At 61.9% G+C, this 11,020-nt stretch overlaps 1 protein-coding gene and 1 long non-coding RNA gene across 4 annotated transcripts in view; one reads left to right on the top strand and one right to left on the bottom strand.

Moving 5' to 3' along the window:
- Nucleotides 1-2,129: 2,129 nt before the first annotated feature.
- Nucleotides 2,130-10,313, bottom strand: LOC306640701. Its single transcript, XR_013757864.1, has 4 exons — nt 7,756-10,313; nt 6,297-6,431; nt 3,039-3,122; nt 2,130-2,877 (listed from the first exon to the last, which is right to left on the bottom strand). It is a non-coding gene; the product is annotated as an uncharacterized lncRNA (long non-coding RNA).
- Nucleotides 3,481-11,020, top strand: part of MYRF (myelin regulatory factor) — a 29,514-nt gene continuing 21,974 nt past the window's right edge. For all 3 annotated transcript variants that reach the window (XM_079105150.1, XM_079105149.1, XM_079105148.1), the window contains exon 1: nt 3,481-3,670. In XM_079105150.1, coding sequence (XP_078961276.1) covers nt 3,625-3,670 — 46 coding nt within the window. In that variant the 5' untranslated portion in view covers nt 3,481-3,624. The remainder of the gene's footprint in view (nt 3,671-11,020) is intronic.

Below are 11,020 nucleotides of genomic sequence, written 5' to 3'. Positions count from 1 at the left end.
GCCACCACGTTTTGCTGAGGGTTTCCCTAGGAAGAAGGGACACCTGGCCAGGCCAGGGCACCCCACAGACCCCAGCCCAGCCTGGCTCCCAGCAGTGAGATGTGGGGAAGGGCTGGAGAGCTCCCCCGTAGACAGCAGCTGGAACTCCTGCCAGCCCCAGGCCCAGGGCCTACCCCTGCCATGCAGCAGGGGGCGCTGTGCCTCTGATCAGTCCCACAGTGGCCCAGACAGGTTTGAGTTCCACCTTCCACACTCGGGCTGTTCCCCAACTCCAGAGGCCCCCACTTGGCGAGGAGCTGGAGAGTCTGCTAGGAGTGCTCTTGGCATTGGAGCCTGTCCTCACAGTCTTTGAACAAGAGGGGAGACAGGCCTGCTCCAGGTCACACTGTAGGTAGGAGCAGAATCCAGTCCTCCAGGCTGGGACTTCGGCCTCCACCCTCACCTGATGGTCTTCAGACGTTCTTTCCCTTCTGCGGTCTCATCCTGTCCCTAAGGGAGCAAGAACAGAGTAAACAGGGCCAGAGAGATTCTGTGTCTTGCCCAGGGTCACGCAGCACAGATGGGGACTCATCGCCATGGATGGAAGCCTTAGAGTCCTGGTGTGCAGGCCTCCTTGGGGCTCCTTCACCAGCCCCAAGCACCGCCCTGCCCAGCCCCTGCCCCAGCTGTGCCTGGACCCCAGCTTCACCGCAGTGGCTGAGCCCTCTAGTCTGGGACACTTCAGTTTCCCCTCTACCTCAGCCCAGACGTAAAAACCCGTGGGGACAGTTGCTCCTTTGCTCAGTGACCTAGTGAAGTCAGGGGAGATGGCAGGGCCTGAGGCCCCCAGGCAGGCCAGCTCCTGTGGGGTGACAGGAGGCTCCTTCCCACCAGAGCAACTTCAAGGACTCATCACCTTGAAGATGAGGGGGCGTTAAATACATGCGCCCCTGCACCCCTGCACCCCAGCCCTGATGACCAGGCCAGGACACTGTTTAAGCCACCGGCTGGCCCTCCGTTGGCAGGCGTTTAGACACACACGGGGTGTGGAAGACAGACCTTGGGTGGGTGGAGTCCCTAGGGAAGCTGGCTTTCTAGCTGACCCCAGGCAACTCAGAAAATAAATTCACTTTTAAAAGTCGCAAGGTCTGGGTGGGTGTCTACTCTGTCCGCGGGCAAGCATGACCCCGGGTGGAGGAGGGGACAGAGTGGAGAATAACAATTGTCCTGGGGGAGTCTGCAGAGGGGACAAACCTCTGGGTGCATCAGCCGGAAAAGAATGGGCGGCTCAGTGTGGCCCCTCTCCCCCAGTCCAGCCGCTGAGTGGAGGGGGAGCACGGGTCAGCACACACACAGCTGGGCCCACAAATCCCATTCTATATACCTAAGAGCAACAGCTCCGGGAGCGGCCCGAGAGACAAAACCTCATTGTGAGACGCCCGCCGGCCTGGGCACCCCCTCCCCCAAGCCCAGAACTGTCGTGGCATTGACCCTCCTCGGCGGGGCCACTACGGGCCTGCTGACTGGGCCACATCTGGGGCTCAGGCACCGGCCACCCCTCCCCCATGGCTGGCCACCAAGGAGAAGGGAAGCAAGGAGGGGGTGGGAACAACTCATGGGCATTTCACCCTGTGCCCATCGCACAGCCTGGCTCGTGCCCCGCCCTCCTCTGAGGACCGCTGCCAGGCAGGATTGAGAGTCGCAGGCTGGCTAGGTGGTCGTCTTGATCTGACACAAGTGCCCCCCACCTCCCCTCTCTCCAGACCTCAATTTTGGGGTGGGGTGGGTCTTTCTGGCTCTGACCTGCTGTGTCTAAGGGTCCTGAGAGGCTGTGAGCTACGCCTCTCTGAAGGGAGATGATCGCTGGGCCTGGGGTTCCAGAAGTCTCTGCTGCCCAGATTTCAGGTCTAGGACTCTGTGGGTGGACAACAGTGTTGTCCATTCACTTACACTCATTTTGCTGCAGTTCTGGGGACTAAACCCAGGGGTGCTTTATCACTAAGCCACATCCCCAGCCCTTTTTATTTTTTATTTTGAGTCAGAGTCTCACTAAGTTTCCAGGCTGACCTTGAATTTGCAATCCTCCTGCCTCAGCCTCCCTAGTCACTGGAATTAGAGGGATCACAGACATGTACCACCGTGACCAGCCAAAGAATTATTTATTAGACACCTACTTTGTGCCAGGTGTTGAAGTTATAGCAGTGCCCAAGACAGAAAAATCTCTTGCCCTCATAGGCTTTCCATTCTAGAGTGAGGAAAAGCATAAGGACAGAATTCTAGGTGATGAGAAAGGCCTAGGCAGGGGGATCTAGCTTAGGTAGGACAGGGTGGTGACACATAGCTGAGACCTGATTGCTGAGAAAGAATGTGGGGACAAGCCTTGTGGACAGATAGAATAGCACATGCCAAGGCCCTGGGGTAGAAGTGGGTCTGGCATGTTTGGGTAATAGCAAGAAGAGCTCAGGGGCAATGGTGGTACAAAGGTGGGAGCTGAAGTCAGTGGTTTAGGCAGGGGTGAAGCAGCCAAGGCTGCAGAAGCCAGGGCAAGAGGTTGAGATGTTTGAGTGCAAGGGAAGAACACTGGTTCCAGCAAAGGAAGGAAAGGACCTGCTTCATGCTCTACAAAGCACGGTCTGGGAGGACTGAAGAGGGGATCCGTCAGCAGAGAGGGTGTACGGTCAGGCGGGCTGGACAGAGAACCAGGCACAGGTTAAAGGCAAGGGTGATGGTTCTATTCTGATACTCCTGGAGACAAAGCTTTCAGGTGTTGTCCGACCAGACAGGGCATCTGTGATTGACAGCCGGGGCTCCTGCATCAGCCAGGGTTTGGTTCTGCCTCTGCGGACCTTAAAACTCTTAGACTTGCACCTTAACCACATGTGACCGATTTTAGGCCAACTGAAATCAAACAAAATTGGAAGTCAGTTCTTTGGTCCCAATCACCACTGTGTGACTACCATGTTGGACAGCACAGAGAACATTTCCACCAAGCCAGAATGTTCTCCAGGACAGTGCTCCTTCAGACAGGACTTGGCCTCATTAAGCCTCAGGTCCCTTACCTGTACAATGCAGGTAGTCATAGCACTTCCTTGGTAGGGTAACTGTGAGGACTGAGGTAGCACCTGCGGGTGCTTAATGCAGACCTGGCACAGAACAAATTTTCGTTAAATGTTGGCGGTGGGTAGTGGGAGGGATTGGGCCACGTCTCCACGGTTTGGTTCTGAAAATCCCAGATTCAGAATCCTGGGACCTTTTCCTGACCAAAGAGAGGGCCAGATGCCACTGACCACTGCCACCCTGGCCCAACCCGGACGCCCGTCGCGTCCCTCACGGGGCCAGACCGCCCTGAGCCCCCGACCCCCGGCAGGACCCCGCGCCAGCGCCGCCTGCAGGAGACGCTGCGTCCTGCGGCGCGGGCTGGGCCTGGCCGGCAGGGGGCGCTGTGCGCGGCGGGCGGGGCGCGGGGCGCAGGGGGGCGGGCGGGGGCCGGGTCGGGGCCGCGCGGGGGGCGAGCGCGCGGCTGGCCGGGCGGGACCGCAGCCGGAGCAGAGCGGAGACTGTCGCGCGGGCCCCGCCGGCGATGCCGCGCCCCCGGGCCGGGCTGTAGCGGGGCCGCGGCCGGAGCGCGCGCCGGGCAGTCCGGACATGGAGGTGGTGGACGAGACCGAGGCGCTGCAGCGCTTCTTCGAAGGTGAGAGACCATGGGCTTGTGGGGCGGCGACTCTCCTGAGCTGGGATCCCTAGCCGCTCTCCCCGGGGATGGGGACCGTACTGGGTTCCCGCCACCCCGGGACCCCCAGAAAGCCGCCTCCGTGCAGGGATCCTCCTCCTGGTTGGCACCAGCCTGCCACGCGGGGCCCCAGGGCAGAGTCTCCCGTAGGTACTACCAACCTCCGCTGAACTGGGGCTCCCCTGCCAGCCCCGCAACAAGACAGCTGTGTCCCCTTTCAGACTCGAGCCTTCAGGACCTGCAGTCCCCCTAAATGGTAGTACTCCCTCGCCAGCACACTTCCCCAGTCTGGGGACCCTCTACTGTGCTTCCCTGGAACCCCATCCAGGCTAGACTACCAGCACACTTTCTAGGACCTTCTGTACCTATGAAGGCTGGCAACTAGTGCCCAGCCCGTCTCCCAGAGACCAAGACCCCCTTGGTGCCTTTCAGGTTGGCCCTTGCCCTCAGTCTGGCTCTCAGGAACTTGGACCACCTGTGTTCCGCTGGGAACAGAACCCTCTTGGGGACCTGCCCAGCCTGGCTTGGGCAATGTTGCTCCTCCCCCAGAGCTGAACTCCTTGGAGCAGCTACCTTTCCACTCCCCAGGTCTGGGACCCACTCTAGCATGCTCTCCTAGGGCTAGAACCTTCTTGAAGCTGGCATCCCTGCCACCAGCGCTCTCTGCTCTTGGGGACCCTTCCAGTCCTGCAAAGGGCATCTAACCAGCTTCCTTGGGACTGTACCCCTATACCTGTCCCTGCAGTTGTGCTTCTTTCCCTCAGTCGAAGTGACCTCACCCCCTCACCTTGACCCTGAAAGTATCCCGCTCAGGGTGGGATCTTTCCGGACCCCACCGTATTTTCTTCGCCCCACCCCCACGTTGGTTTTAGGAGTCTGCCTCCCTGAGCAAGCCCTGCCCCTCCTCCAGGGCTGTCCCTCCTCGGGAGTTCAGGAGGGATGGGACAGTGTGGGAGGGGGCGGGAGAGGGGGAAGTGCGGCTGACATCTCCCAGCCCATCTCTCACCCTGGCTGGAACATCTAGCCAGATGGCCCCTCTTGTGCCCCTCTCTACCATCTTGGGGAGCCTAGCCTGCTCCCCCGAGCCCCCAAACCCACATCCTGGTCTCCAGAACCTTTGGCCACGCTGTGGGACGCAGGACCATAGCATGGGGATCGAGGCCAGGCTTCAAGGCCAGTTCCCAGTTCTCTTTGGAACCCCTGGGCAAGAGAGGAAGGCCTTTCTCTGCCTCAGTTTCTTTCTGTGTGACTTGGGGGTGGAAATTTTTCAACTCCTACTAGCTGAGGAGCCCAGACAAGGGCATCCCCAAGCCTCAGGCTGCCCCATTCCAGGATGCTGGAGACCCTGGCAGACCCAAGCCCCCTCAAGCCAGGCTTGGACGAGGTCATAGGGTTGACCCTGAGACAGCCCTCCTGAGTCCCAGGGCCTCCTTTTCTCCCGGGACAATGTCCATCCTCAGGAGCAATCCAGAGTTCTCACAGGGCCTGGAGTTCCCAGGGCGGAGGGACGGAGACACTGGTCTTTGCCTAGGCGTACTGTTGGGGTGTCTCGTGCCTCCTAGGTACCCCACTGACCCTTGAGCCCTGCCCCCTCCATTCCCAAAGGGAGCCCTGCGCCTCCGCCCCAGGTCCCGGGCCCTGGCAGAGCGGTGGACCTGCTGGCTCAGGCTCTGGACTCTTGCGCCAAACCTTTTCTCCTGGCCACGGGGGGGGGGGGGGGGGGGGGGGGGCTGACGCCACAGCTCAGCCATGCGGCCGCCTGGCAGGGAGGCTGGCTGCTCCCTCCAGAGAGATAAGAGGAGACTCAAGAATGTCTGTGGGGAGCAGGGCGGGTGTGGGGCCGCCCGCCCGGGAGGGCTGGGCTGTGGAAGTCTCCCAGAGCTGAGATGGGGCGGGGTGGGCTGCGAGGGTCGAGGGTCGGGCCTCTGGGTCTACTTGGGCTTGGGCGGGAAGGGCCTGGGGGATGCGGGTGGGGAAGGGGTGATGCTGTGGGGGGCGAGGCAGCCCTGGGAGCTCGGGGCCCAGCGTGCTCCTGAGTGTGGGAGGCGAGGTGACGGGGCGCGTGTGGATGAGTCCTTCCTGAGCTCAGGGGACTGCGTGTGCCCCCACCCTCAGGGCGGCAGTGCCCTGGCCCCTGGTGCCTGGGATGTGAGCGCGATATGGTGCCCACTCACTGAGCACACGGGCCTACGTCCTGGGTCTGGCCCGTGCGGGTGGTGGGGCTGGGGGCTAAGGCGCTTTGGGCCTCGGGTGGGAGGCCGGGACAGGGCGGCCCCCTCGAGGCTGGTACAGCCGGGCCCCCGTGTGACTGCCCGGCTAATCCCCTAGGGAGAGTAACAGCCGCCCAGATCAGCGGGCACAGGGCCTGTAGAGAGGGGACCTGACGGGCAGGATGCACTGGCTCCCAGCAGGTAACTGGGCCGAGGTGGTAGGTGTACCCCTCATCTCCGACTGGCTGGGGACTTCGGCTCCCCAAGCCAAGGCAGGGATGGGACAGGCAGCACAGGAGCTTCTAGTGCAGGCTGGGCCACTGAGAGCTGTCTGATCCCGTCACGGCCCTTGCTCTTTCTGGGACCCTTTTTCTCACCTGCAAGACAGGAGCGGGTGGCAGAGAAGGCTCCGCGGTGCCTTCAGCTCTGACGAGCTTCTCCCAGTCCTGGGAAGGAGGCTGTTTGAGAGGATGAGTGCCTGAGCCCAGAGCTGGTGAGTGCTGGCCTCTGGTCTAGGGGCAGAGAAGGCTCCAGTGAGCAGCCCACGCCCCGCAGAGAGCAGTAGGTGTGGAGGAATCCTTAGAGACGGGGACTGGGTCCCCGCACGTGCTGGAAAGGCCTCCACCCAGCCTCCAGAGACCCACCACGGCTGGCAGGGGACCTGAATCTCCCTCCGAACCTGATGTAGCGTGGACTGACCACTTCCTTCTCGGGCCCCAGATTCCCCGTGAGAATCGGTAGGTCAGCTGGGCCAGAGCAGGGGCTTCAGACGTGATTATTTTTAGCCATCAAAGACAAACTTAGGGCTTCCAGATTGGACGTATAAGGTGGACCAAGGGAGACTGGGCTCCCCCACAGCCTTTAGAACACCAGGATCGTGGCTTGAGGGACACTTCCTGCTCCAGGAGAGGGGGATGGAATCGGCCCCCTTTCCCAGGGGCCAAGACTGAGGCTGTAGGAGAAGGGAATTAGCCAGAGGTAGCCTGGGAGTTAGCCCCAGGGCCTTGAGCAGTGGACTACTTGTCAGGGACAGCAACCTTGTCCACCCTCTAGAGAGTAGGAGCCTCAGGTGGATATTTGGGGAGAGGACCCCCATCAGCCTGGGGTCTGGACTGAGCTGGGAAGTGTGATGGGGTGGGCTGTCTCTGCCTGCCGGACACCAAGGGAGTGGCGCCAGGGTGTCCTGACCCCTGTCACCTGGGGGAGAAAATGAGGTGCCTCCTAGGCCCACCCCCCAGGACTCCTGTCCCAACCCCAATCCACAAGGCGATTGCCAGACCCACCCCTCAGGTCCTGGGGCCAGGCAGAGGGGAAGAGATAGTGGGGGGTCTGACTCATCCCCTTGTCCCCACCCCCAGTGCAGAACCACATGGCAGAGCTGGTGCAGGGAGTGTTCCTGGTCACCAGAGTCTACAACTGATATGTGAACAGAAGGCTTGCGGGTGGGGGCGCACCTGGGCATGACTCTCTGGGAGGGCCTGGGGTCAGCACAGGGGCGAGGAGCAGGCCACCAGCAATCTCCTGCCCTTGGGCCCCTCCCAAATCTGGGCACTAGATGGAGTGTTTCTTAGGGTCTTAGATGTTTGGGGACAGATAGGCCACTGGGCAGAATGGCCTCTTCCCTGGGAACCTGCCCCCGCTTCCCAACTCCCAAGAGGTTACAGCACTTGGGGACCCAGCAGCAGAGGCTGCTGGGTAACAGCCTAGTAGGGCAGCTGATTGGCTGCTGCCCATGGACTTTGCCCTCCCCGATAAGAACCAGAGCAGAAATCATTAACGGAATCATTAACTGGGGTGGCCCTGCCCTGCCAGGCAGCCTGCCCCCCTGATTCTCACCTTCTTCCTCCTCCGGGCCTCGGTTTCCCTCACGACTCAGGGTGCTGGGTGTGCGGTGGGCTTCCTCTGACATTGGGTGGTGGTCTGTGACTGGGGACAGGGGAGAGATGATGTCACAGGCTGTGTGGGCACTGGGTGGGCAGCTGCTTGCCCAGAGCCCCTCGTGGGCGTGTCCCTGTGCCTCCTCACCCTCATGTCTCTCTGTAAAGCGGGACTGGAGTTGTAGCACTGTTAGCGCCTCCTCTCAGGGCTCCTGTGGGGACCTGTGAAGGCCTGGCCTGGGGAGTGTCCCACAGGCCTGTGCACCCCATTCTGCGGGCCTGGGCGGGTCTTATGGGCCCCCCTGGAGGATTGTTGGCCCACAGGGTGGGTTGATGCTCCCGAGCTCAGGCTGGGGCCCTGCCACTGATGCTGTGTGCTTTGGGGAAACCCCTTACCCTCTCTGGGTCCTTATTCCAGGGACGAGGGGCACTGGGAGCCCTTGAGTGTGTTTTGTGTGCAGAGGCCTGTGCCACAACAGATCTGGCCTGGCCTGGTCCTGATGCTGGGTCTGGGTCCCCAGCAACATCCTTGCGGCCTGTTCCGTTCCCCATGAGGGAGAGGCAAGGCTTGTTCCCACGGGACAGGGAGGCGCCTACACTGGCCAAGGCCTGGGCGCCTAGGCCAGCGTGCTCTGCACGCATTGTCTTCTTGGAGTCCTGGACTGGAAAGGTGGACGCGGGAGAGGCGGAGAGGAAGGTCCGGCTCTCAGGGGGGCCGCGGCAGAGGCAGGACGGGATCCTGGTCACAGTTGGCTGCCGGCCCAGGATAGACAGGACTCGGGGTCCTGACCACTGCTGACGGCTGGCCGGCCCTCTCTCTTCTGGTCAGGATTGTTCCATGAGCAGAGACCTCAGAAGTGCCAAGGCCCAAAGTGGGAGGGGCCGTTTGGTCTAGAGCCCCCTGCAGCCTCCATGATAGATACCCTGTCCCCCCTCTGCCTCCAGGTGGGGTCAGTGGCCTGCGGGCAGGGGGTGCTCACCCCTTTCCTGGTAGCTTGGAAGAGGGCCTGCCTTTCCTGAGCTGGCTCAGCGGGACCTGGCTGGAGCTGGGGCTGGTGGTGGGGAGGGTCTCTTCGTCCTGGTGGGGAAGGAGCTGAGGGGAAGGAGACGGAGAGGAGGCTCTTCCCGGTGGGTCTGCACCCACGTGTATTAAGCTGTCCCTTGGAGGGGCGGTGGCCCAGGCCTGCCCTTGGGCCGGTCTTGTTCCTGTGCCACGTGTCCTGGGGTACATGCCTCTGGGCATGCTGAGAGGTGAAGCTGCACAGGCCTGCTCCTACCTCAGGCCTCCGTCCCCACGGCCTGGAACCTAGCTTGTCACCTGACTGCCCGGGAGTGTCAGCTCTGTGCAGGCGCCTCGCCTCTTGTTTGTGCTGTCTTCCCACAGCCTCACCCTGTGCCTGACACGTAGTGGGTGCTTACCTGAGTGAGTGAGATGCTGCCTGCATTGAGCCGAGAGCGTGTGCTACCACACGCTGGGCAGGGCAGGCCGTGGGCAGCTGACCCCAGGCTGTGCCCGTATGTACATGCATGCATGTCAGAGTATGCCGGGTTAAATCAGAGGGCCCCGGAAGCCGGGAGGCTGCAGCACGGTCCCTGCACGGCCTGTGTGGCCCGCCTGCCCTGGTCCCCGTAGGAGAGGGTCAGAGGCACTGGGTGGGTGCTGGCTTTCCCTGTGGAGTGAAGGCCGTGGGCCCCAGAAGAGAAGAGTCCCTGGGAACCAGTGCGGGTTCTCCGAGACAGCGGGTTCTCCCAGAAGCTGGCCCCAGGACTCTTGGCCTGGCTCGGGAGCATCTTAGGCCTGGCGCCAAGGCCTAGAGACTGAACCGTGCCACCCATGTACAAGGAGAGCAGCACAGTCCCTCATGCCTCAGAGGGAATTTGGGTAAGGCGTGGGCCCCCTCGAAGTCTCCAGAGGTCCCTGGAGTGGTACAACCCCAGAGAGGTGTGAGAAGGGAGAGGGGGGCCCAGGAGAGACAGAGAAGAGAACAGAGCAGCTAACAGTGATGACGGAAGGGCCTCCTGGGGCTCCCCTGGTGTAAGGCTCCCACCACCCTGGGATACAGGATTCATGCTCCCCAGGAGGAATCTGGGACTCAGAGAGGTCAGGGTAGTTGCTGAGGGTCCCACAGCAATGAAGCGAGGGTTCCCATTGGAAGCCAGGACTCTCTCAGGGCATCATGAGGATGCTCAGGTGGGCAGTTTCTGAACCCCAGCTACTTCCTGGAGCTAGGGCTCCCCTCAGATTCAGATGCCTGAGGTGGACACTCAGGGGAGAGGCCCTGGTGCCCTATCCACCCAAGTTCAGAGCAACCAGGTCTGGCCAGCATCCTCAGACCCTGGCCCACCCTGCCCACAGCCACGTGGCCGACGGGATTTCCGCCATGTTTGGGGCATGAATTGACAAGTGCCCCATTGACGGGGCAGGGGAGGGGGTGGGCAGGGCACAAGCCTCCCACTGTGCCGGGTCCCCACCCTCCCCGTCCCACGGGACAATGGCAGAGACTCAGCCAGCAGCCACAGCTGGTGGGGGGGGGGCAGGAGCACGAGGGGTGGGAGGGAGGGGCCCAGGGTGTAGGGGCCACCTGGGTCCCTGCCTGCTCCGTCCTGCACCTGGCTGGGTCCCCTCAGTTCCTCTCCTGCCCAGCTGGAGGTGGAGAGAGGAGGGAGAGGGCCACTTTCCCACAGCCGGCCCCAGTCTGCTCAGGAAGGGCTAGTGTCTAGTTCCTGCTCAAAGCAGGTAATGAAGGGCTTCAGGGAGGAGAAGCCGCTGGGCGCTCGGCCTGCAGGATGGGGCTGGGCCCAGAGGAGCCTGCGCTGGACCTGAAGCACAGGGTGGCTTAGGTCCCGAGCCAGCAGGCCTGGTTCCAGACTCTGGTTTGCCGCTTTGCATGTTCACCCCTTGGACTCTATTGTGTGTGCCTACTGTGTGCCGGGATACTGGTATCCCAGAGAGCGCGAGCAGCTGGCTCCACCCCTGGAAACCGGAGGGCAAGTGCCCACCCTCAGCCTCAGTTTCCTCATCTGTAAAACAGGGAGAAAGGGAACCACCTGTCCCTTAGGAGAGGCCTTAGAGAACTGAGTGGACGGGGAAGGGTGCCGTGCGGGCGCCACCCGGCGAGGCCTGTGTTGGACAGGAGGGTCCCAGCCCCTGGGAGAGCAGAGCGGGTCAGTGGGCAGTCTCGGGATGATTTACATTCCAGCCAAAGCTGAAGAGTGAAGAGGAG

Source organism: Sciurus vulgaris, assembly GCF_902686455.1.
Source record: "Sciurus vulgaris genome assembly, chromosome: 11".
In the NCBI taxonomy this organism is placed as follows: domain Eukaryota; kingdom Metazoa; phylum Chordata; class Mammalia; order Rodentia; family Sciuridae; genus Sciurus; species Sciurus vulgaris.
The sequence above is the reverse complement of the archived record's forward strand: the minus strand, read 5'-3'. Positions and strand labels throughout refer to the sequence as shown.